Source organism: Saccopteryx bilineata, chromosome 3 (genome assembly GCF_036850765.1).
Source record: "Saccopteryx bilineata isolate mSacBil1 chromosome 3, mSacBil1_pri_phased_curated, whole genome shotgun sequence".
In the NCBI taxonomy this organism is placed as follows: Eukaryota; Metazoa; Chordata; class Mammalia; order Chiroptera; family Emballonuridae; genus Saccopteryx; species Saccopteryx bilineata.
In genome coordinates, this window is record NC_089492.1 from 167,900,145 (window position 1) to 167,927,471 (window position 27,327).

At 39.5% G+C, this 27,327-nt stretch overlaps 1 protein-coding gene across 1 annotated transcript; it reads left to right on the forward strand.

Annotated features, from left to right (window-relative positions):
• The first annotated feature begins 503 nt into the window (after positions 1–503).
• Positions 504–16,267, forward strand: LOC136330816 (sulfotransferase 1C4). Its single transcript, XM_066268220.1, has 7 exons — positions 504–897; positions 3,000–3,125; positions 3,635–3,732; positions 6,801–6,927; positions 7,132–7,226; positions 10,460–10,640; positions 11,527–16,267. The coding sequence occupies exons 1-7, from the start codon at positions 729–731 to the stop codon at positions 11,640–11,642; spliced, it is 912 nt and encodes a 303-aa protein (XP_066124317.1). The 5' UTR covers positions 504–728; the 3' UTR covers positions 11,643–16,267.
• Positions 16,268–27,327: the final 11,060 nt, after the last annotated feature.

Sequence of the window (27,327 nt, forward strand, 5' to 3'; positions counted from 1 at the left end):
AACACCTTTTGTAACTCAAGAGTTTTTTCAAATGCTCTGTTTTTGAGACATACATGATAATAGCTGTGAAGAGACTCTTATTGCTACTGATATTAAATGACCTACAAAAGAAGGAAACCTTCTCTGTATAGCAGATTTCTTTACTCTTAAAAAATGACAAAACTTACATTTTCAGATATCTGTGCAGGGAGAATCAACTAGACCTGGTTGTTAACAGTTTACAGAAATTTTCCTTTCAGGGCAGTAACTCTATGTTGCAATCTATAATTCCATGGGCAAATTCTCTGCAACTTTTTATTTAACTAAAAATTCCCAGAAGAAACAATTAATGAAAGCATCTGTGAAATATTTTATCAACACTCAGATGAGACATATAAACAGCTTGGCACTAACTCGTGTTACACTGATAGAGAAGAGCCAGATCTCATAGGAACAGGACTCAGCTCCAGGATTTGTGAGTGCTTGAGGGATTATGTAACAGCCTGACTCAGGGGGAGGGTTGGAGCTCACTAGGGAAAGGCCTGTGTACAAAGTCCTAAACAATAGCTCAAAACTCCTTGAAATTTAAACAAGCAGGCCCATTGCTAGTTTTCCCTTGATTTACAGCTATCATACCACCAAGCTGTCCAAGGAAGGGCCCATGGTCTGAATTTTGCATTGTTTATACAATATCGAGAATATAGCTTTGTGCTGATTGAAAGCTAACTTTTTACTAATTTCTGACACTAATGGCCTTAAACAAAGTGGAGGATTTGAAATTTGATGGAACAGAGCGCCTTACTGTTGACTATGTGAAGGGAATTCTTCAGCCCACACCCACCTGTGACACCTGGGATCAGATCTGGAACTTTCAAGCCAAGCCTGATGATCTACTTATTTCTACCTATCCTAAAGCAGGTAGGTGGAAAAAAAGCTGGGAAAGTGAAGAAGGGAGTTAGGAAGGTAAATGGGAAAGATGCCTTAATAATAAATAAAGAAACTGATCTGAATTTGAGTGGAAAACTGCTTACTGAGCAGAGTGATATGGCTAAGACAAATCACTGTGGAAACTAAACCTACACAAAAAATATTTTAAGAATTTAATTCTTCCTGTAATATTCATTTTTTTTTTACTTTCCCAGAAGAGTGAATAAAACAGCTAAAAACAAAAGGACTAGACTTGTTGATTTATTTATTCCCAGTGTAGGCCAGGCCTTTACTACAGATCTTGTAAAAAGCTGCTTTGGGTACAGGAGCTAGAAAAGGGACCCCAGACTGATTTGAGGAAGAATTAGGGAAGCTTTAATTTTGCAAATTTTACCTTGGCAGCCCTCAGAAGTCCTCAAAAGTCTCCCAAGCTTAGGATCCAAAAACTATTCTTTCTAAAGAACAAAGCAGCTAAATCAGTAAGATAACATTCTAAATTAATGGTTGCAGCAGAAAAAAAATCAACTGTATTGTTGTAAGGTACCAAAAAGCTTCAAATTAATATTGATATTCTAGGAGAAAAAAAAAGTCAGGCTTTCCTGTCCTTTCCTTGGAAAATGGAGGAAAAGGAATGTAAAAGTCTCCTGACTTATGAATGGATATAAAAGCTGTGTTATATTTACACCATGATGATAGGGTTGCAGGTGGGGGCCATGACCCCCTCTTCCCTTAAGGGACACTGACAAACTGGACGTTCCATATCATCTTCCCCCAGGCATCCAGGTGACTAACCTGGGTGTGGAGGTCCCCTACCTCAGTGGTCCCCAACCTTTTTTGGGCCACGGACCGGTTTAATGTCAGAAAATATTTTCATGGACCGGCCTTTAGGGTGGAACAGATAAGTGCACAAAATAAAATTATGCGACTGGTGTAAAAACTGTGTTATTTTAAAATATAATTGTCGAATTTACGAGACAAGCATCAAGAGTGAGTCTTAGACAGATGCAACAGAGGAAATCTGGTCATTTTTAAAAAATAAAACATCATTCAGACTTAAATATAAATAAAACAGAAATAATGTAAGTTATTCTTTCTCTGTGGACTGGTACCAAATGGCCCACGGACTGGTACTGGTCCATGGCCCGGGGGTTGGGGACCACTGCCCTAGCTTATTTACAGTTAATCTTACATAAATTGCTGAAAGCTACATTTTTTTCTTAATGACCACCAGCCCCCACCCTTAAATCCCCTATTTAACCCTACTGTTAGAGAACCAGGGGCTGCTCTTCCTTAGGAGACAACCTGGCAGGTTTCCTTTCATTAAAGCCTGTAACACTGGTAAAAAAAAAAAAAAAAAAAAAAAAAAAAGTCTCCTGACTGACAAGGATGACTAGGGTCATTTGGTTTTCAGTTCTTGGAAAGGATTAAGGTTACCTGAGAAACTTCTTCTCTTTCAATAGGAGGCAGAATTTACATACCACCTTGCATTGACTGTAGTTCCTCCCTTTCCTGGAATCTTGAGAGTAAAATACCTCTAGGCTAGTGAGAAAAGAGGAACCCTGAAAGATTTGTAAATGTCTTTGATTGTGTTACCTTGAGAGTCTTGACAAATGTTATAATCTTGTTAAGGATTGTGCCATAATGTGATGCTCTCCCCCACCCATGTGTGATCAGGGTATATAAGCAGCCCCTGAACTATTTTTGAGGCTGCATGATTTGGGCCTGCAGATGCCCCATCTCAGCCATATGCGGCCGGCATATTTAAAATTTCCTCCTTTAATAAAACTCTTCAAAATTTATCTGGACTGGGTGTCTCTACATGGACTCGATGAAGTGAGGTACAGTGCCTTTCAGAATCTGGGGTGCAGTACTTTATAACAGTATATTTACCAATATAAAGTCTAATTCAATTTGTAGTCTTTTTATAAGAATTTGTATTATGATAAAAAAAGATATAAAGAATGTTTTCTGAATTCCATTATAAAACTAACTTTATAATTCACATAGATGTTCTAACAAGTGTGTGATCATCTTTTAAGAAATACAGTATACTACTAAATGTCTATGTATCTTTATCTTCCATGTGGAATAAGGAACAACATGGACTCAGGAGATAGTGGACTTAATACAAAATGAAGGTGATGTTGACAAAAGTCAGCGAGCACCTACTCATGTGAGATTTCCTTTCATTGAATGGATAATCCCATCCATAGGATCTGGTGAGTGTGGAATAACCTCACTTAGCTGTAGTCCTAAATATATACTTAGATTTTTACTATCAAATAGCCCTCTCAAAATTCTAAGCATTCAAACAATTACTGATGGATTTTGTAACTTTGTCTTTTTAAAAAATTATATTTGGCCATTGCTATACTCCAAACAAACATTTTCTAATGGAGTTTCTGTTTATACAAAAATAAATTTAATTTTGATTCTCCAATAAAAATTAATCTTACTCCACAAGGATAAGCATAAGTAATTACATGGTTTAAAAGTTTGAATATTTTAGGTTCTTATTTATTTGGTTAGTTGTTTTTTATGATTAGAAACTGTTCTAGCCAAAAAATTCACTCATAGGTTAGACATACTGTCTTAGACCAGGTCTACAGACAGTTACAGCTGCCTCCCATTGTTCAGTTGTTTCTAAGGTAGTAATAATAAAAGCAACAGCAATATTTTGAAGCAAATAGAGAAAAATAGTGGGAAATGATCAAAATCAATTTTACAGGTTTGGAAAAAGCTAATGCAATGCCCTCACCACGAACCCTGAAAACGCACCTTCCCATCCACTTGCTGCCTCCATCTTTTTTAGAGAAAAACTGTAAGGTAAAGAACAAACAAAATTCTGAGTTGTACTCTGTGTAAGGTCGGTGGATAATGGGGGATGGTCACATGGGGAACTCAGACCCGCGACTTTGGCTAGGACTGCCCACAACCAAGCGTGCCAAAGGAGGCTTCACAGGAACTGTTTGGAAAAAAGCGACCATCTACCAGCCAGTGGGATTTCACCACATCATGTTAGCTTGACTTCCCTAGAGGGACCCCTTTAAATATCTCCCACGAGGTTTAATCCGTGCAACTTTCCTGGCCTCCATCTTACCTTGGGGCCAGGGAACCTTGCTGGGTGGAATGCGTGCTCTGTACTGAATAAAGCCTTTTTGTTATTCCACACTTGGTGGCTCCAAGCCCTCTTCCTTCTTTCTCGGTGGGGAAAAATACCTTACATTTTGGTGCCAAAAACCTGGAAGGAGTAGAAGTCTGCAAGGACCACTCCTCTTCCTCATCCCCTCAGAGAAAGAACCAGGAGAAAGAACCAGAATCTCCAACCTTCCACCCACTTCGGCGCATGGTGCAGTAAGTCCCCTGCCTCCAGCCTCCCCTCAGTTCTTTTTGCCGAGACTCCCTGTCCGAAACCGTAGCTACGTAAGGGAACTCTTTTCTGTCCGAGTGTGTGTGTACCCGCGGAGGCGTCCGGAGCATATCCACTTTACCTTTTCCGTCCACGGCCAGACCTTGAGTTTTTAGGACGCTAATACTCAAATCTGACCACTCCGAGGACTGAGGGCGGCTGTGGGGGCACAGGAATCTCCCTCCATAAATAAGAAGAAACTGTTCTTCTCTGCTGTGGCCAGGCCACAGAACCCACTCAATTAGCCTCCTGAAGGCTTTCAGTTTTAACACCCTCACCAATTTAACTATCACCAAAAAAACTGGGAACTGATTGGAGATCTCTTACATACACGGTTTCTAATTATTCACGCACCCATCCTTAATCTCTGTGCAGCCTGTTTCATCGTGCAGGCCTTTTTCTGGTCAGAGAGACCTCACCTAAAACCTCCACTTCTAATTTTTCCTTCTCTGCGGACTCCCAACTCTCTTTTTCCCCTGCCTGACCCCTGGGGTTGCCACCCCTCTCTCAGGACTTTTCTCTGGTCCCTCTGTGGACCTCTTTTGTGCTCAACTTTCTTCTCTCTGAGAGCCCCCTCCCCTCCCTTCTCAAAAACCTGTTTCTTATTCACCACTACCATCTCTTTCTCCTCCCCTGCTGGCCAGGGGCCCCTCCCTTCTCACTGTGTTCTTAAACCCCTCCTCCATCAGGCCATTCTCAGCCTGGCATTGGCTCTTACACTGGTTTTCAGGACATCCAACCCCAATTTCCTTGCAGAAAGTTCTGGCCCTGTCCTGCCTTTGGCTCCAGCATTTCCTGTAGGATCTGGGTGCCGGGCTTTGCACGAGCCCTCCTCCTCTTATTCCCAATCCCCCAAATCCCTATCCAGAACCTGTGAACACAGCATTTAAAGTTTTTAATGGTCCCAACTAGTAGAAACAGGCCAAGGCTATTCGACAGGCCCTCATGCAGCAGAAGGTAATGCTCTAAACCCCGACTCTTGTGGCAACCCTGAGACCAGCAGAGCCACCAGCAGCTTGCTTTAAGTGTGGCAAGCAGGACCACTGGTTCCAGCAGGGCCCCTGCCGGTGGCTGCCCACTGAACCCTGCCCTGACTGCAAGCAGCCAAGTCACTGGTGGAGCGATTGCCGTTTTGGGCAACAGGTTTTTCCTCAGTGCCTCTATGTGGAGGACAAGCTGCCCAAATGGGAAGGCCAATCCAGCCAGGTGGGTGCATCGCTCAAACTCCTAGGACATGACCTGGACTCTGAGTTTCCCAAGTGACCATCCCCCATTATCCACCGACCTTACATTCTTACCTTTTGTGTTAAAGAGTAAAAGGGGCACTGTTTATTCGTCTGGCTACTTCCTGCTGAATAGGGGCATTGTGTGGAGGGGGAGATCAGAAGGTGGTGGCATAGCCAGGGTATGCTGCAACTAGTGAGTAAGTCCATCTCATTTCTGTGGACACAGGGGCTACCTTCTCTGTTTTGCCATCACATTCTGGACCTCTAGTTCCCTCACAGGTCTCAGTTATGGGAATGGATGGGACTCCTTCCTTTCCCCTTTTATGCCACTCCTGACATGCAGTTCTGCCTCAAGCTTGCCTCCTTACAGGACCACTGGCAGTCAGAACCACTGGACTCTATTCATCTCCAGCTCACCAAAAGGCTGGACCCTACAAATCCCCCTATTACTCCTCTTTTTTAAAAATCCTTACAGGACCACATCTGTGAAGTTTCTCAACTCAAGGCCACACAGATATTCCTCCTGACACCCCTCAAAGCCACCACCTTCTGATATCCCCCTCCCCACGATGCCCCTAATCAGCAGGAAGTAGCCAGATGAATAAATGGTGCCCCTTTTTCTATTTATCACAAAAGGTCAGAATGTAAGGTTGGTGGATAATGGGGGATGGTCACTTGGGAAACTCAGACCCACAAACTTTGGCTAGGACTGCCCACAACCAAGTGCACCAAAAGAGGCTTCACAGGAACCATTTGGAAAAAAGCAACCATCTACCAGCCAGTGGGATTTCACCACGTCATGTTAGCTCCACTTTTCTAGAGGGACCCCTTTAAATATCTCCCACGTAGTTTAATCCGTGCAACTTCCCTGGCCTTCATCTTACCTCGGGGCCAGGGAACCTTGCCATTCGGGATGCGTGCTCTCTACTCAATAAAGCCATTTATTATTCCACACTCTGTGGCTCCGGCCCTTCCTTCCTTCTCAGCGGGGAAAAATACCTTACACTCTGGTCTCCAATCTATTTCCTCTTAAAACACTTCACCTATTATTAAAGAAATATAGTTCACCTCTTCACGATAATCAATATGCATGCTAATATGAACCCTTTCATCTTTCATGAACACCAAGATGGCAAAAAAAAGCATCAGAAAAATTCACTTGCATGAAATGTATCCATCCTAACATAATCTATCTGGGCTGTAATTATGCAAAAGTCTAATCTTGTTTGTGTTTCTTCCTCTCCTCCCACTATTCTCAGATAATCTATGTAGCAAGAAATCCCAAGGACAATATGGTATCTTATTACCATTTCCAAAAGATGAATAAAGCACTGCCTGCTCCAGGAACCTGGGAAGAGTATTTTGAGAGTTTTCTGAATGGGAAAGGTATAAAAATATCAGCTTTGAATCCTTCTTTTCTCAAAACTTTTAAACAATATAAAAAGAAAGAATCATTTTCTTAGAACAGCACAGGTTCTGCCTTTAATGTGAAGGAATCATTATTGTGACATCAGGAATTCTCTTTTCAGCAGAATATTTGTTGGTTGAGCTACTGTGTCTCATTGCCCTATTTTACATCCTGTCTTACAGTGTGCTGGGGTTCTTGGTATGACCACGTGAAAGGATGGTGGGAAGCCAAAGGCCAACACCGCATTCTCTACCTCTTCTATGAGGACCTGAAGATGGTAAGGAGCAGTGATGTCTCATGTGTTCTTATTTGACTACCAGATATTTAAGTCATAATGTTTGGGACCAATCAGGGACTCACAGACTGAAAAAGGGAACAAAACCTTGCTGCATTTCATTGGCTATAGCTATTCATGTATCAAAATGTAAATGGAACATCATGAATTTATTCATTACGAAGTCTCACCTGCAATTTTCTGGTACTCTGGGGTATGATATACTTTTTCCTTATAGGCATATTTATTTTAAAATTCTGTTTACAAGAAAAATTTTTCTCTAACACATTTTGGTTTTCTTCATTAGTACTTGAAGGACATCAATTTCAAGACACAGTTCAAGAAATTATATCTAGTATAATGAAAAATACTAATGATTTAGTCAAAATTCTTGAATTCAAATTCTGGCTTTATTTCCTACTGGCAATTATTCTTGGTAAAGACACATCTTAAAGACTTAGTTTCCTCAAATTCAAAAAGGACATAGTATTTTATACTCCTCTGAGATCTGTTATGAGGACTAAATGAAATGATGTTCATGGTAATTTGTTGTAAATGATAATCTTTCTAGTCAGTACTTGCTGTAACTCCACTAAATACCAAGATCTATGCAGAATTGGTCTCTGTTCTTAAGTTTATTATTGAAAGCCTTGGTAATCATAAGGTGCTTTGGAAGCTAGCTGCATGGTCTATCAGAGCCCATATCAGGATTGCTAAGTCAGAATGTGCAGTTTTACAAGATTTCTAGAGGATTCATGTGTATCAAACAGTTCTGATACACTCTTCTTAGTTTCAGTTATAGGTGGGGCTTTTCCAGTTGTTTCTATAAAATATCAAGAGTGAAAAACACAACATCATTTTTCTTTGTTTTTTAAATTGATATATAACATTGTTTTAGTATTAGGTACACAACATGATAATTTAATATTTGCATATACTGCAAAATGATGTCCACAATAAGTCTAGTTAACATCTGTCAACATATATAGTTATTGTATTTTTTGTGATTAGAACCCTTTTTGTGTGAGAGAGACAGAGAGACAGAGAGAGGGACAGATAGGGACAGGCAGACAGGAAGGAAGAGAGATGAGAAGCATCAATTCTTTCTTGTGGCACCTTAGTTGTTCATTGATTGCTTTCTCATATGTGCCTTCACTGGGAGATACAGCAAAGTGAGTGACCCCTTGCTCAAGCCAATGACCTTGGGTTTAAGCCACTGACCTTGGGTTTCAAGCCAATGACCTTTGGACTCAAGCCAGTGACCACGGGGTCATGTCTATGATTCTATGCTCAAGCCAGTGACCTCAAGGTTTAGAACCTGGGTCCTCTGTGTCCCAGTTTAATGCTCTATCCACTGTGCCACCTCCCAGTCAGGCAATATTAAAAATAGACAAGGTTTTACATTTCTAGTATTCTTAGAACCATGATTAAAGAGCTATCAGGACAACCTACACAGTTATCAGTATAAAATTTCCTCTTTGCCTGACCAGGTGGTGGCACAGTGGATAGAGTGTCAACCTGGGATGCTGAAGACCCAAATTTGAAACCCTAAGATCACCGGCTTGAGCGTGGGCCCATTCAGCTTAAGTGTGGGCTCACCATCTTGAACACGGGGTTGTTGGCTTGAGCATGGGATCATCAAAATGATCCTATCATTGGTGGTTTATGTCCAAAGGCCACTGGCTTGAGCAAGGGGTCACTGGCTCAGCTGTAGCCCCTTGGTCAAGGCACATATGAGAAAGCAACCAATGAACAACTAAAGTGACACAACTATGAGTTGATGCTTCTCATCTTTTTCCTTTCCTGTTATCTCTCTATCTATCTATCTCTGTCTCTCACTAAAAATGTGTTTTTCTGTGATCATATTTTGGAACATTCTTTGAATGTAGTCATACAAAGTTCACAGCTTTCAGTACTCTTCTGGATTCTGTAATGCCAATTAAGTTAAGCATTTTTGACATCTAAGTTTTTAAAGCAGAAGCTTGTTTTAGAGCAGAAGATACAGCTGTCAACGTAAACTTTTTCACTTTTCCTCCCCCACCACTCCTCCCATAGCCACTCTTCCCAGGGTGTTGTGTCCCTCTAATGAGAAAATAGTGGATACATTGAACAGAGTTCCTCTCTTAGAAAAAGAAACACCTGGACATGCTGGGCACCAGAGTTATAAGCCATGGGTGCCTCTTAGGTACTTCATAAATACCAAAACATCTTCTCTCATCCTTCTACCACCTTAGCAATATCTGGGCACATTTCTATCAATGTCAAAAATGAGAGACAACCTTTTTGTAATCAGGTCTTAAATTGTCTGCCCCTATCCTCCTGCAATATTTTTGTTCTCATCATTAGTCTATGAACTTTTCATGTTAGACATTTAGTTGACCAAGACCCTTCTGATAATTGATTTGAGCAGAACATTTGGAAATTAGTTCTTTTTAAATTTTATTTTAAAAATTAATTTTAATGGGGTGACATTGATCAATAAAAGTACATAGCATAGGCTTCAGGTAAACATTTCCATAGCATTTGAACTGTTAAGTTTTCACACATTCCTGTCCTGGCCAGTTGGCTCATTGGTAGAGCATCAGTAGGGTGGATGGATGTCCCAGGTTCAATTCTGGTCAGGACACACAGGAGAAGCACCCATCTGCTTCTCCACCCTTCCTTCTCTCACTTCTGTCTCTCTCTCTCTCTCTCTCTCTCTCTCTCTCTCTTTTCCTCCCCTCCTATAGCCATGGCTTGACAGAAGCGAGTTGGGCCCAGGTGCTGAGGATGGCTCCATGGTCTCTGCCTCAGGCACTAAAAAATGGTTCCAGTTGCAATGAAGCAAGAGTCCCAGATGGGCAGAGCAATGCCCCCTAGTAGGATTGACTGGTGGATCCTGGTCAGGGTGCATGTAGAAGTCTGACCCTGCCTCCCCTCCTCTCACTGATTAGAAAAAAAAATTGTTTTTATACATTCATTTAGTGAAACATTCTCCACACACTGCATATAATCACGCTGAATAGCTGCTTCCATCTTAGATCAAGAAAAGCTTAATAATACCAATTAATAAAAAGAAAAATATGTGCCACCATATTAAAGTGACTCCTTTCTGAAAAGTTGAGCATTTGTGATGTTTTAAATTTAAATTTTTTAAAAATTTTAACTCATGATGTTACTTATCAATATAATAATTCAATATTCTTTTAAAACTATTTTATATCAAATCTTAACTTTTCTTTTCACTTTGTTTATAGAATCCAAAGCATGAAATTCGGAAACTGGGAGAATTTATTGGAAAGAACATAGATGATAACGTTCTAGATAAAATTATCCATCATACTTCATTTGATGTTATGAAGCAAAATCCAATGGCAAACTATTCATCGATTCCTACTGAAATCATGAATCACTCTATTTCTCCATTTATGAGAAAAGGTTTTTTATGTTTTATTTTAGTAATTATTTTAAAAGAACTGTCAAATATTTCAGAGACTTTGGGGATATTTCTATGGATAAGAAAAATAAGATCTATAATAAATGATACTGGGGAGAAAGTATTTAAGAAACAACAGATGACATAAAAACAATGTTTACCACAACTGGAGAAGGAATTATAGTGTCTAAATACAATCCCTTATCCTCTTTCCCTCCAGGGTTCTAGATGATAGTTAAAATACAAAAAAAAAATCAAGTCAAGATGGAGCAAGAAACTCATTTTATAGATGGCTCTATGCTATCAGTTATATTCATTCATTCAGAAATACTTATTGAGTAGCCATTCTGTGCCATACACAGTTCTAGTTAGTGTTCAGAGCAGTGAACAAAAAACACAAATTGTTATAGAGGAAAGGTAACAGGGATTGAAATTGGACAGTTGGAGGATTTTTAAATTGTCTTAAGACTGTACCTTGAGTTCTCTCAGAAACAGGCTGTCTTGTCTGTGTACAGAATGGAAGCAATCAGTATACCCACTGACCATGCTTTGATGTGCAGGAAGATAGGAGAAAAACAAGAAAACCCCTGTGGCTGGCTGTTTTAGCACAGTGGTCTGGTTTCCCCCAATAATGTGGCTGAGTGGGTCATAGGCTCTCCATTTCTCACATCAGACAAGAATTCTACTTCTCTTCAGGCTGAGGAAATAATAGGCTAGCAAGAGAAATGTTTTGTCCAATACTGCCGCTCTTGGAGGGTAGAGTAGAAATCACACAAAAACAGAAGCATAAAACAAACAAACAAACAAAAAAAACAAATAAAAACCCCCCAGAAGCATAGAGAAACAAATTCTTCCACCAGTTACTGACTCTCCCATGTGCTGTTTCAGGGGCAGTTGGAGACTGGAAGAATCACTTTACCGTGGCTCAGAATGAGAGATTCGATGAAGACTATAAGAAGAAAATGGCTAATACCAGTCTAACTTCACACTTCCAATTCCAGTAAGAAAGGAAAAAAAAGTATTTTAGTTTATTACCCAATACAATGGGTAATAATCAATAAAAGTTTTAGTACCCAGACCACATGATGTTGGATTCAGGTTCTCACACTAGTTGTTTACTGTTTGCTTTTGTTCACTCCAAAAAAGAAAATAATAGCACTAGCAGAGGTTTAAGGGCAAGGTGGAGAGTGGGAACAGAATGGCCATGTGGAAGGATGGGAGTTCAATACTAGTTACAAACATAACATTGCTGCTAATTATCATTACAATTAAATTTACAGAATATTTACAAATATTTACTAAATATTTCAGAGTAAGTAAGTGTTGGTTCAAGCTAAGTTTTATTGCAGCACCAAAATGTGTAGACAGTGACTAACTATTTCCAGTAATTTCTTCTTAGCCAAGTAACTATCAAGTGACTCTGTTTCCCTATGGAAAACTTCCAATTTACTTCAGGGTTCATACTGTAATACATTCATGCACATCCCATATAATGATACTTAACTGGACTCTCTCCCACCCCCCATCAGTGCTACAGTTCTGCCACATTTTTACTTCCTTCATTGCCTGCTCACTTATATTCTAATATCTTTCAGTTTTACCTCTATAAACTCTCATTTCTATAGCCACCCTCTGGTTCAGAAACCTTTAATCTCCTGCCTAGATGAGTGTAAGCTTCCTAACTCATTATTGTGCTTATCACACATTTGGTGAGGTTATTTTTCCCACAACAAAAACTCTGATTCTGCTCATCACACACCTGCCAAGCTTATTTTCCCACATTAAAACTCTGATTATAGCCCTGGCCAGTTGGCTCTGTGGTAGAGCATTGGCCTGGTGTGCAGGAGTCCCAGGTTTGATTCCTGGCCAGGGCACACAGGAGAAGCGCCCATCTGCTTCTCCACCCCTCCCCCTCTCCTTCTTCTCTGTCTCTCTCTTCCCCTCCCGCAGCCAAGGCTCCATTGGAGCAAAAGTTGGCCTGGGCGCTGAGGATGGCTCTGTGGCCTCTGCCTCAGGCGCTGGAATGGCTCTGGTTGCAACAGCGAAGCCCCAGATGGGCAAAGTATCGCCCCCTGGTGGGCGTGCTGGGTAGATCCCGGTCGGGCGCATGCGGGATTCTGTCTGACTGCCTCCCCGTTTCCAACTTCAGAAAAATACAAAAAAAAAAACAACCCAAAAACAAACAAACAAAACTCTGATTATATTTCTCTTTAGCTTAAAGTTTTTCAATGATTTTGAATTTCCACTACCTAAAAGATACATCCCAAGCTTTTTAGCTATAAATTCAAAGGCAGCTAGCTGTAACTATATGATATAGTTGATAGCATCTTCCAAAACATATTTTCAGCTTTGTTTCAACTCTCATCACCACAGCAAACTAGCGTACTCACTGAGCCCTGATTACATTTGTCAGGTTTCTACCCTCCTAGTTTTATTTTTACTGTGCCTCTACCTGGACTTTTCTTTCCTTTTTTTAACCCATCCAAATTGTATAACATGCTTATGCAACACAAGCCCTCCTATTCCTCAAAAGATCATTTGCCCTTCTAAATTCTACACTTGGTATAATTCTTTTTTGATTAAAGTATATTATAATATCACTTGTAAGTCTATGTTGCCTTACCTGTGCTTATTTAATTTCTTCTTTTTTTTTTCTCTCCAAGATAGGGACCCTGCTATAGATTTTATTACACAACAAACAGCATACAACATGCTCAAAAGTAAGGAATTGAAAAATATATCACTCAAGAAAATTCTAAAAAGCTTACATTTAATATTCTAAGTAGTCCCTATAATAGCTATCATCTATAGCTGTGCTGTCCAATTCACTAGCCACAGGTGGATATTTAAATTACTTAAAATTAAATAAAATTTTAAAAGTTTGGATGTCCTCAGCATAATGGCAGCATGAGAGATGCCCTTGACCTCTCCCCTTGAAATTTTAACACACCAACCAGCTATAAGACAGTGAAATAACCTTGGCTGGGCTCACAAGCTTGCCTGAGAGATCTGTGCAATGAATGGACTAACAGTGGGAAGGGTTGAGTGATAAGACGCACTCACAGTCAGCTCAGGAAAGAAGAGAAACCAGGGCTATCCGGGTGTCTGTCTACTGGGGCTCCAGAGAAGGGAGAAACCTGAGTGACTGGATCTTCTTCTGTCGGGAGGAGTGGTGAGATTGAGGGGCAGAGGGGGAGAAAATAAAACAAAGCTGTGGCAGAAGATAGGGTCACAGCCAGTGTTCCCACAGTCTGCTGGCAGCTGCACAACAAACTCAAAATGGTAAAAAAATTAAATGTAAGTCATGAAATCATAAACAACTTGGGAAAAAAACATAGACAATAGACTCTCAGACATCTCTGTATATTTTTGCCAATATATATCTTCATAGGCAAGTGAAATAAAGGATAAAATAAACAAATGGGACTATATCAAACTAAAAAGCTTTTTTATAGCAAAAGACAATATTAATAAAATAAAAAGACAACCAGCTCAATGGGAGAACATATTTGCTGATGCGTCTGAGGGGTTAGTAACCAAAATTTATAAAGAACTTATAAAACTCAACATTAGAAAGGTAAACAATCCAATTTAAAAATGGGCAAAGGATCTGAATAGAAGAAGATCTGAAAATTCCAAAGAAGATATAGATAGCCAATAGGCATATGGAAAAGTGCTCAACATCACTAATCATCAGAGAAATGCAAATTAAAACCACAATGAGATACCACCTCACACCTGCCAGAATGGCTATTATTAACAAATAAACAAACAGAAAGTGCTGGCAAGGGGGTGGAGAAAAGGGAACCCTCCTGAACAGCTGGTGGAAATGCAGAGTTGTGTGGCCACTGTGGAGAACAGTATAGAATTTCCTGAAAAAATTAAAAATGGATCTGCCTTTTGACCCAGCTATCTCACTTTTAGGAATATATCTTAAGAATCCAAAAACACTAATTCAAAAGAAGATATGCACTCCCATGTTTACAATAAACAAGATCTAGAAACAGCCCAAGTGTTCATCAGTGGATGAGTGGGTTACAAAGGTATAGCACATATACACAATGGAATACTACACAGACATGAAAAGGAAGGAAATCCTACCTTTTGCAATGGCATGGATAGACCCAGAGTTCATTATGCTAAGTGAACTAAGCCAGGTAGAAAAAGACAAATACTGTATTTCCCCAGGTATAAAATGCACCCCTTTTAAAAAAAAATTGGGTCTAAAAACTGGGTGCATCTTATATAGTGGTTGTAGATATTTTACTTGATTTTCTATTTTTTTACACTTGTTGTCTTTGTGTTCACTGTTTCTCACTTGTCACCAGTATATTACGTTTTGCAACATTCTTCCCAGAAATGGCTCAGAAAACATTATTGTACAGTGCTGAATTCAAGTTAAAAGTGATACAGTTTGCAAAAGTGAATGAAAATCATGCTGTTGAATGTAAGTTTGGTCCTCTCCAACTGAGAAATCAATTCAAGACTGGTTACGGGAAGAAGCCCTACTGAAAATGCCATGGCAGAAGAAGGCCATGAGGGGTAAATCAGCAAAATGGCCTGATTTAGAGAGGGAACTGAAGATACGGATTAAAGAACAAAGGGCAATTGGAATTCCTATGTCTACAAATATGGTTCAGAATGAGGCAAGAATAATTACGGATAAAAAAGAAGTTGCTGATTTCAAAGGAGGACACAACTGGTGCTTCAGGATCATGAAACGGAATGGACTAAGCATGTGTACATGAACCAGAGTTGTCCAAAAGATGCCTGAAAGCTATGAGCAGAAGGTCCTTGAATTTCATCATTTTGTCATTCAATGTTGGAAGACACATCAATTTGAGTTGGGACATATTGCAAACATAGATGAAGTCCCCCTTCAATTTGATGTCCCAAGTAACAGAACTGTTGACAAGAAGGGGGTGAAAACTGTAACTGTGAAGACAAATGGACATGAAAGGAGCCATTATACAGTTGTTCTAGCTTGTTGTGCTGATGGAATCAAGCTGCCTCCAATGCTAATTTTCAAACTCAAAACAATTTCAAAAGAAGACATTCCTCTAGGAATGATTGTCCATGTTCATGACAAGGATTGATGGATCAAGATGGGATAAAGATCTGATTTGAGAAAGTTTGGAGAAGGAGACCAGGTGGGCTCTTATGCAAACCTGCCCTATTGGTGCTTGATCAGCACACATAACAAAAAACACAAAGATTGCTGCAGAGCAAAAAACAAAACTTGCTGTCATACTTGAAGGCTTGACATCCCAAATCCAATCACTTGATGTCAGCATTAACAAACCCTTTAAAGCTGCCATAAGAGACAAATGGAACCAATGGATGAAGTCTTCTGGGGACAATTTGACACTGGCAGGAAGAATGAAGAAACCAACTATAGGAGAAGTTTGTACCCGGGTGAAAAGATCCTGGGATAATATCAAGATTGAGATCATTGTTAAGTCATTAAAGAAGTGTGGCATTTCAGATGCCATAGAGGGAACTGAGGACAAGGCAATATATAAAGACTGATTCATCCTCAGACACAGACGAGGATAAGCAAAAGATGGGAGTTTTGACAGTGAGGAGGAGCTGTATGAGTTTTATGATGAATAAAACTTGAGTTCAATAACTTTATGTAATTTATATTTTTTTCAAATATCAGGCCCCCAAATTAAGGTGTGGCTGATACAGTATGGGGAAATACAGTATCATATGATCTCACTCATGTGAAATCTACTGAACACAATAAACTGAGGAATAAAATAAGAAACAGAGGCAGGGTCACAGGGAACAGATGGGCAGCTGTCAGAGGAAAGGGGGGAGAGGGAATGGGATCAAAGAAGGTGAATCAATTAGCCAAATTATATATACATAACATATAGATACAGGTAATAAGCAAATCCCAAAGGGAAAGTGGGGATAAAGGTAGGGTGAGGGGGCAAAGGTGGTGAAATAGGAATGGAAAGAGACTTTGCATGGGGTATGGGGACATGATGCAGGGCATAGAGGGTGTTATATTGAGTGGGACACTTGGAACCATGTCAACACAGTAAATAAAATATTAAAATTAAATAAAAATAAGACAACCTCTTTATTTGACTGTTTTTCTATAAGAAATACAAAGCAAGCATCTTAATTAACCCAGCATATTTTTTAATCCAAGGAGAGAGAGACAAACAGATATGCAGGAAGGGAGAGAGTTGAGAAGCATCAACTCATATTTACAACACTTCAACTGTTCATTGATTGCTTCTCATATGTGCCTTGACTGAGGTGCTGCAGCAGAGCAAGTGACCCCTTGCTCAAGCCAGCAACATTGGGTTCAAGCCAGTGACCATAGACTTCAAGCCAGCAGCTATGAATTCATGTCTATAATCCCACACTCAAGCTGGCGACCCCATGCTCAAGCTAGTGAGCCCACACTCAAGCTGACAACCTTGGGGTTTTGAACCTGAGTCCTCAGTGTCCCAGCTCAACACTCCATTTGTTGCACCACCACTGGCCAGGCCCTAGCATTTTTAGAAGCTGAAATACACAGGTTGTTGACTCTTACTACCTCTACTATTTAACACTGTACTGAAAGTATAGTCAGAGCAATAAAGCAAGAAAAAAAGAAATAAAAAAGCAAAAGGACCAACTTTGAAACAATAACATCATTATTATATGGGATGACACTCCAGGTACATGGACAATCCATGGTAATCTAAAATGATTAAAATGAGTAAATGAATTCCAGTATATAAAATTAAATAATTACTGTGAACCAGCAAGAAAAATAAAGATAAAATAAAATGAGAAAATGACTGGATCAAGAAATAAGTATCATCAGGAGAGAGGAGCCAATAAAGGATTAACTTACAGAATATCTATAAAAAAAAAACAACCTTTAAATCAATACAACAAAAGTACAAATGACTCAAGGAAAATAAGCAGAGAATATGAGAAAGAAAGGTGCAGAGGACAAGAAACCACAGCTAAATGACAACTCACTGGAACTAGTTAATTGCAAGCACCAGGTGATAGAATTAGTGCAGGAACTCCAGGAGGCAGGACCCCCAGGGAGATGACTGTGCTCCCTGCTATACAGAAGGTTCATGTTCCAGGAAAACAGAAAAGTTGTGGACCTGCTGCCCACCACCTGTGCCCTCACTCCTTCATCAGGCACAGCCCCATATGACCTCATGTGCACTGCATTATCACTGGGATGCCTGCATTTCCTGTTAATGGTGGCTTCCTTCACCATTCTCCAGCTCACAGTCACTCTAAGAGTCCTAGTGGGCGCTTTCTTCTCTCACTATCCTGGGCCACAGCTGAAGCATTACCTGCATCTTGTCTAGTGTTGGATCTCAGAAGAAAGCTATCTTTTACTGTGAAATGTGCTATTAGCTGTTAGCTTTACTGAAATGCACTTGATCAGATTTTGAAAGTTTCTTTCTGTTCCTGCTGTAATGAGAATATACAGAATGACTAGATGCTGAATTTTGTTGTACTCTTTGACTGCATCTATTGAGATAGTCGTATTGCTTTTCTTAAGTCTGTTAATGTAGTGAATTACATTCACACTTAATATATTGAATCAGCCTTCAATTTATGGAATGATCGCTATTTGATATTGATGTTTTGTCTTTTTATATATTACTGAATATCATATATGCTATTTCTAGTTCACCTTTTTAATATTTAATTAAACTATTTGTTTCAAAATAAATTTAGGTTACTTGCTGCTCTAAGAAATAATACAATGTAATCCCATTGCCCTTCACCTAGGTTCCCAGAATACAAAAAAGGGTTAGATTTAGACCAGAACATTGACCTTTATACCATTCAAGACACACATTTCCAAAATTATCTTTCAGGTTATGTTTTTACATTCACAATTGCTTCCCTTCAGATTACACCCCAAACTTAAACTTTGGTACACATTAATCTGTTATCTGTACTTCATGTCCATAAATCTGCAATTTAAAAATTGGCATATAAATGAAACCATAAAGTATGTAACATTTGGGTTTAAATTTTTTCACAGCATAACTCTCATATGATTAATCCATGTTGCTACATGTATCAATAATTCCTTTGTATTGCTGAGTAGTATTTCATGGTAGAAAAGTACCAAAGTTTTTAAACATTTAAACATGAAACATGGTTTTAAACAACATGGAAGTATATCTGGGTTGTTTGTGCCTAAGGTTAAAGTCATCATCAGAGTAAAAGAAGCAATTAGAAACCAGAAAATATTTAGGGAACAGAAGGGTGTAACATCCTTTCAATGTCATGATTTCTCTCCTCAACCTGACAGTGTCTCCAGGCTTGTCATAGAGGACTAGGGGCATTCACTAGCAGGCAAGCTCCCAGGCACATTCAAAGTGTGTAGGTTGGACAGAAAATTTGGAAAGATTTTCATACAGAAGTCAGGCTGCATGCATCTAACATAAAAAAATCACTTGGCCATTACCTTACATTAAATTCAAAAATGATAGGATTCCAAAATGACAATGGAGTAGGTGGACATTCCAACTGCCACCTCCCAGGACCAAATTGGATTACAACTTGATTTAAGAAAAATCAACTTGAAAAACTAGCTTTGGACTCAACAAAGAGAAGTCTATAACCAAGAATCACAGAAGAAGCCACATTGAGATTGGTAGAAAGGGCAGAGACATGGAGGGGACTGCCCCTGTTCCCAGGAGTGAGCAGCAGCTGTGGGTCCCAAGGGACTCACAATTTAAGGAGGGTCACCATGAGAGGTGTGGGTCCTCAACTCCAGGCCTGGAGCCCCAGTTTAAAGCCCCAGAGCCTAGAAGAGATGCCCATGCAGTATTTGGAGGTAAAAAGAGTCAGTTTTCTGTCTGTAAGAAAGAGACAGAGCTCTTGGAGACACAGGCTCCATCTTAAAAAGCCCACAAAGAAAATCTATTTATAGCCACTTACCCGAGGCTTCAGTGGAGGGAGAGCTGATAGGACTAGAATTGCATGAGGAGAGTGTAAAGTTGGAGGCCCAGGAAGAGACACTGTGGGGGAGAGCCACTGAAACCCTGTGCTGAGTCATTCTGCAATATTGCAGTCACCCATCTTTCTTGGGTGGAGCAGTCCCCTCTAAGCGGCATCAGCCTGATGAAAAGCAACTGCTCTGCTCTCAGTAGTCTCTCCTATTCCATTCATGGCAATAAATTGTTCTGAGAGGTCAGGAAGCAGGGGAAACATCAGTGACTCAGTTTTCTGGTATTCAGGCCAAAGTTTTGCCTCACATGTGCCTGACTCTGGGACTGGTGCTTCCACTTCACAGGAGACTCAGGGGAAATTGTCTGTACTGTGGGCCTCTGAGTCTTAGAGAACACATCCAACACAGTCCTGGTGGCCACACCCTACTGAGGTCTGTGAAAAATATCTGGACAGACTGACACCTAGGGCTGAGGGGCAAAGTCACAACCACTACACCTCCAAATCCCTGAATTGCCACAGGCTTTAAAATCTACCAGAGGTTCTTTCAGTGACAGAGCCCAACAAGCAGCCAGCAGACAGAAGCAGCAGGAGGTGGAACCCAGGGAAACCTGGCCTTTTATGCAGGCCTTCCCCTAGGCCCAGAGTAGGTAAAAGCCAGCCTAGGTGTGCAGCTGGCATTTCCATGTGCACCTGGGTCCACCAGAGGCAGCCACAAACTCTGGATTGCTTATAGTTCCAAGAAGGTCACTGAGGGCCAGTCATGGGCGTTGTCTCCCACAGGCCTGTGCCAGGTTTCTATCAGGGAGGCCCACGACTGGCACATACAGGGGCCATCTGTGGAAAGCATTGGTTCAGGACCTAACAACCCTTGCTAGAGTGGTATCCTAAGGAAGGGCTCCTCACACCTGGCCTAGCTGAGGTGAGTTCCACTCACTGTGATCAGCACCAGTACAGTGGCTCACTTACATTGGATAAGGTACTATCACAGTCAGCTGGCCTAGGTGCTGGATATCCGGCCCTGCTGGGCTAGATTCCACAGGGGAAATGGAGAGAGGCTTGGAGCATGGACATTTAATGTGTGTGTTCCTGTGAGTCTATTGTTGGATTGGTTGAGGGGCTTAGCCACCTTTGGGGGGGGGGCACAGTCAGCCCCAAGAGAGGACTCTCTTAGTCTTCTTCCCTGAGACCAGGGTCTCATCAGCTGAAAGAACTTCTGCAGAGGGGACTGTTGGCCACACTCAGTCTGCTGCTCACCTTGTTGATGAGTAATAAAATTTGAGTATCCAGCAGTGGCTGAAGGATTAGGCTCTAAAGTAGGGGCCACATTCCCAGGATTGAGCTCCTGACCAAGAGATACCTAAAGTTGGGGGTTCCACTCATATTGTATACACAACTTCAGCTACCCTAACCCATGAAGCATGCAACCTGTAGAGGCATTGTTTGGGTGAGGCCAGTCTAAGCCTACACTATAGCCTTTCTTCAGAAGACTCTGTGGGAAGACCAGGCAGCTGCAAGAGAAGGAGGAGTGGCTGAAAAGTGGAGACAAATCCTACAAAGCTTGGAACTTTTTACAAAGCTTCTCTTATCTCTAATCAGGAGGAAGCTGATCTTTATACAGAGATTGGCCCTTCTCACACCACCCAAACACAGAAAATGCAGACACAAATAGAAAAAAATTCAGTAGATGCAGATAGGTAGCCCACAGAGGGCTACAAATAACAGCTAACACCAAGCCAAGATGATCTAGAGCAGGGGTCTCAAACTTGCAGCCCATGGGCCGCATGTGGCCCACCGAACAATTTTGTGCGGCCCACAGACTAATCCACAAAGTTCAAAATATTTTGGATAAAATTAAGTAAGCCTAGGGGCCTACTTGTATTTTTCATTTCTCTAGCATCCTAGCTAGATATTAGCTTAGTTAACAGCAGTTGTGATGCGAACTACAGTTTCTGGTCGTTTTGTGACACTGAGTAAACTGCATGTACGATTGTGCTTGTACTGATTTTTTTTTTGTTTTCAACTGCAGTGAGAAAAGTGTTGTGTAACAGTTGCCTTTTGTAGACCTAGTGCGGCCTGCCAAACGGCTGTGATCTTGCTCTGTGGCCCACATGCTGAGTTGAGTTTGAGACCCCTGATCTAGAGCCAACACAACTGGTAGTGGGTGGGAGACAGCAACAACCCTGGACTCAGCTACATACAAAAGCAGCATGCACAAAGGAGCAGTTCCAAAGGCACCAGACACTATAGAGAATAAATACATCTAGTAGGACAAACATTGTACACTGTGTAAAACACATGATCAAGTTTGACCTTTAGAGCCAGCCAGCCTGAAGGAATAAGCATACCCATGTAAGGACCAGCTCACATACAACAATACTCACATTCAACAAGAGTGAAAATAGTACCCTCAACAAGCATTTCTAGAACAAGAAAAACAGGTGGCTTGGCAGGTCATTACTACCAAGCCCATTATCCTCATAAAGACACCACAAAAATTTCATTCAGACAGCACTACCTAATACACAGACAAAATGGGTAGACAGAGAAATGCAACCCAAATGAATCAATAAGAGAAATACTCAGAAAAAAAAGAACAAAATGAGCCTGACCAGGTGGTGTCACAGTGAATAGAGCATTGAACTGAAATGCGAAGGGCCCAGGTTCAAAATACCGAGGTTGCCAGCTTGAGCTCAGGCTCATCTGGTTTTAGCAAGGCACACCAGGATAAGCCTAAGGTCACAGGATTGAGCAAGGGGTCACTCGGTCTGCTGTAGCCCCCAGTCAAAGCATATATGAGAAAGCAATCAATGAACAACTAAGGTGCCATATCAAAAAAATTGATGCTTCTTATCTTTCTCCCTTCCTATTTGTCTGTTCCTTTCTCTGTTTCTCTCTGTATCTGTTTTAAAAAAAACTAAATGAAATAGAAATAACCAAACTACTAGATGCACAGTTTTAAAATTATGATTTTTAGAATGTTTAAGGGTCTTAGAGCAACAATGGATGGACATAATTAGCAAATAAATAAAGAGACAGCAAACATCAAAAAGGACATTGAAATCATAAAAAAGAACCAGTCAGAAATGAAAAATACAGTATCAGAATTGAAGACTGCACTAGAAGGAATCAACAGCAGCTGAATGAAGTAGAGGATGGAATCAGCAAGTTAGAAGACAAGACAAACAAAAGCAAGGAAGCAGAGTAGCAAAAAGAAAAGAGGATCAAAAAGAATAAGGAAACTAAGAGACCACTGTGATAACATAAATAAAAACAACATCTGAATCATAAGGGTACCTGAAGCAGAAGAGAATAAACAATGAATAAAGAACCTGTTTTAAAAAATCATAGCTGAAAATTTTCCTAAATTGATGAAAAAAAAGTCACACCAGTTCAAGAAACACAGAGAGTTCCATTAAAAGGACACCCAATTAGACCTACACCAACACACATCATAATTAAAGTGCCAAAGCAAAAAGACAAAGAAAGAATACTAAAAGCTACAAGAGAAAAGAGTTAATTACCTACAAAGGAGCCACCATAAGGGTGACATCTGACTTCTCAACAGAAACACTTGAGGCCAAAAGAGATTTGCAAGAAATATTCAAATTGACACAAAACAAGAAACTACAACCAAGGCTTCTTTATCCAGCAAGGCTATTGTTTAAAATGAAGAAAAAAAATAAGACTTCCCAGGCAAAAACAGAACCAAAAAAATTCAAGGAATTTTTCACAACCATACCAGTACTGCAAGGGGCCTCCTGTAAAAAGAGCAAAGAAAAAAAAAGAAACCAAGAGAAAGAGAATTGTAGATTTAAATAATAAAACAGCAATAAATAAGTACATATCAATAATAACCTTAAGTGTAAATGGATTAAATGCTCTGATCAAAAGACATAGGGTAGCTGCATGAATAAGAAAACAGGACCTGTAGATATGTTGTCTACAAGAGACCCACCTCAGAACAAAAGATACACATACACTGAAAGTGAAGGGATGGAAAAAAGTAGTCATGTAAATGGAAATGAAAAAAAAAAAGCTGTGGAGGCAATACTTATATCTGACAAAATAGCCTTTAAAACAAAGGCTATAGTAAGGGATAAAGAAGGTCACTACAAAACAATAAAGGGACTAATCCAACAAGAGTATATAGCCATTGTAAATATTTATGCACCTAATATAGGAGCACCTAAATATATAAAACAAGTGTGGATGGACATAATGGGTGAGATCTACAGCAATACTGTAATAGTAGAGGATTTTAATACCTGACTAACATCAGTAGACAGATCCTCTAGACAAAAAATTAACAAAAAAACAACAGCCTTAAATGACACACTACATCAACTGGATTTCATTGCTATCTTTAGAACCTTTCACCTCAAAGGAGTAGAATATACATTCTTTTCAAGTGTTCATGATACATTCTCTAGGATAAACCACATATTAGGACACAAAACAAGTCTTACAAAATTTAAGAAGACTTAAATCATATCAAGCATCTTCTCGGATCACAATGGCATGAAACTAGAAATCAATTACAATAGAAAAACTGAAAAATATTTGAACACTTGGAGGCTAAATAGCATGTAATTAAATAATGAATGGCTTAACAATGAGATCAAGGAAGAAATAATAAATTTTCTTGAAACAAATGAAAATGAACATACTACTACACAAAATTTATGGGACACAGCAAAAGCAATACTGAGACGAAAGTTTATAGCATTACAAACATACCTTAAGAATAAAAAAAAACTCAAATAAACAACCCTGAATCTAAAAGAATGAGAAAAAAAAAAAACAACTAAAACCCAGAGGAAGTAGAAGGAAGGAAATAATAAAGATCAGAGCAGAAAAATAAATGACATAGAGGCTATAAAAACAATACAAAAGATTGATGAAACCAACAGCTGATTCTTTGAAAGGTAACAAAATGGACGAACCTTTAACCAGAATCATCAGAAAAAAAGAGAGGATACTCAAATAAATAAAATTAAAATTAAAGTGGAGAAGTAATAACTGACACTGCAGAAAAACAAAGGATTGTAAGAAAATACTTAAAGATCTACGTGCCAAAAAATTAGACAACCATGAAATGGATAAATTCCTAAAACATACAATCTTCCAAAACTCAATCTGGAAGAATCAGAAAACCTAAACAGACTGATTACAAGAAATAAAATTGAAACAGTTATCAAAAAACTCCCAGCAAAAAAAAAGTCCTGGACTGGATGGCAAATTCTACCAAATATTCAAAAAAGAACTAAACCTATCAAGCAATTTCCTTGCTATAAAATTGATTAAACATGGTACAAGACAATATTAAAGTAAGAGGACTAATTGACGCAGACAATAGGATTGTTAGCTAGGGTGACTAATTAAACATTCTTTAAAAACCAGTTTTCTGACTGTTCAAATTCTTTTTTTTACAAACCTTCTGCAACTTACATAAACCTTCAACTTTCATAAACTCTCTTATCCAGAAATAACTGGCCTTCACAACCTGCTTTTTCCTTTTTCTTTCAAAAGTAGTTCCATACCTTATACCTTCTATTATCAAAACTATACAATTCCTTTCTAGTCAGAACTCTTGATTTTAAAAATCTTAACCTTTAGTGACAATTAAGTTGTCTTTCATTTTACACTAGTTTCCCTTTTCCCAGAGTCTGATAAAAAGAAGTCCTTAGTGAGTTTTTCATACATCACTGTACATAGACCAACCAGCTTCCAGTTTGTGGTTGGAGTAGGGCATGCCATTTTTCTACCTTAGCAGCAGTGGGAGTGGTCAGGATCATGGTGTGTGGACCTACCTGTCCACGTGAAAGTCAGTCCTTGGGTGATATGCTTGATCTCCTGGTAATGCTGAAAGTGCCTCCTTGGACAGTCTTTGAACAGTTTGCTGAGTAACCTGTAAATCCTGCAAGTACTTAGAGAAAGGATGGTTACATTTCTTTTACTATTTGATTCATGCAATTTATTTGCCTTGAACCTTTGGGTACCTATGGGCACAATGTAGCTTCAAATTAGCTTCTAATTAATATTGGGTTTCTTTTCTACTGGCCAAATCTTTTTCTAATTGGTTTCAAATAAACTTTTGGCAATAAGGGTCCCAAGACTCCACTGGTTCTGGGTGGCATCTATTCATTTGAATTACTATGTTCCGATTTTGAGGCAGATTGGAAAAATATACAATGAACAATAAAATTCAAATAGCTAATGTTAACAAATATTATAACAAGCATCTTAATACAATAAAATGTTTAAAGCCTACTAGATTATTAAATAAAATAAAATTCTAACTAATATAACAGGATTCAAAATAAAATTCTTACAGTCACAAATGTTCTTAACATGTTAACATAATTTCACTAAGTCTGAGAAATGTCCTAAAGAACAGGAGTTACACATATTCTGGAAAAGTCCACAGGGCATTGGAGTTGTGGTCACATTCTACACTTTGTAGCTAGAGTTTAAGTCCTAGTGACCACTGCTTCTAGCTGGAATTAGGAGCAGGTCCCAGCCTATAATAGGCATGGGGCATTGAGACAAGAGGAATAAAGGAGACACTATACATTAAATAAAGCAATAAAATCAGACTGTCAATACCTACAGGGTATCTTTGAGGGATAAATAAAACTCAAATATTCAGGCAAGGCATAGTAGATGGCCCTTGTGTTCACAAGAAATGAGATCAGTTTATCTGCTACTTGGAAGAAATACCTTAGGCTCATGAACGATGTCCTTGGGTCTTCAGTGGCAATTCCCAGTAAGCTGGGCAAGGTCAGGTCACAGGTAGCTGGAGCAGGGCTAGAAGAGACTGAACCCTCCCTCCATGGAGAAGGGGGCAGATTACCTTCTCATGTCCCTCTTTCCACAGCAGAGATGTGTCTCCCAGTGGGGCTGGGAAGCCTAGCAGGCCTCAGTTCAATGACCTTTTTCTTTCAACTCTTGAAGCAGGGCCCTGCTGGAATCCTATGATGCCCTTTCTGGGTGCTGGAGCCTTTAAGAGCGTATACCAAAAGCTGGTATATTATGACCTCTTTTGGGCCTTATTTGCCTTTTCTGTTACTACCTTGGTCATTATAGACCTTAAAAGCCATGCTCAGAATATCTCACTGAGGAGCTTGAGAGCCCTTTTTATCCATATAAACTTTTGGAAAAAAGACAAAAACAACGTTATTAGCTGGATCATCAATTCAAGAAAAATAAGTTTGGGTGTTTTCTTTAGAATTCCAGAGTCTCTTCACTGCTAAATAATTCAGCATATTAGCATTCAAAAGAAATTTTAACAATACTGTTTAAAAATGATAATAAACTAAACATTACATAAAAAGACATTATTAACAACTTTCAATATTTAAACTAAAATTCTAATATTACAGAACTATAAAACAGCAAATAAAAGAATTAACAAAAGGCCTTTTAAACAACACATATATTTTAACATGGAAAATACTTTTATACAATAAGGGATTCTTGGTGTAAACTACCCAGATGGCAAAGAGGTATTAACTTTCTTTTGACTTACAGTAATTTCAATCATGAGGGGCGGGGTGAATACCTGAGGGAGAAGCAGACTCCAAGAACTGAGAGCTTGCCACTTTTACCTTTTTTTCCCCTCTGCAGTCAAGCAAGACAATGGGGCTTCTCCCTAGCAAGACTTGAATCAATTTGCCTCCTGTATACAAACTGCCTTGCTTCAAGAAGCTAAATACAACTTTCACAAAATTACTTTCCCAATAGTGA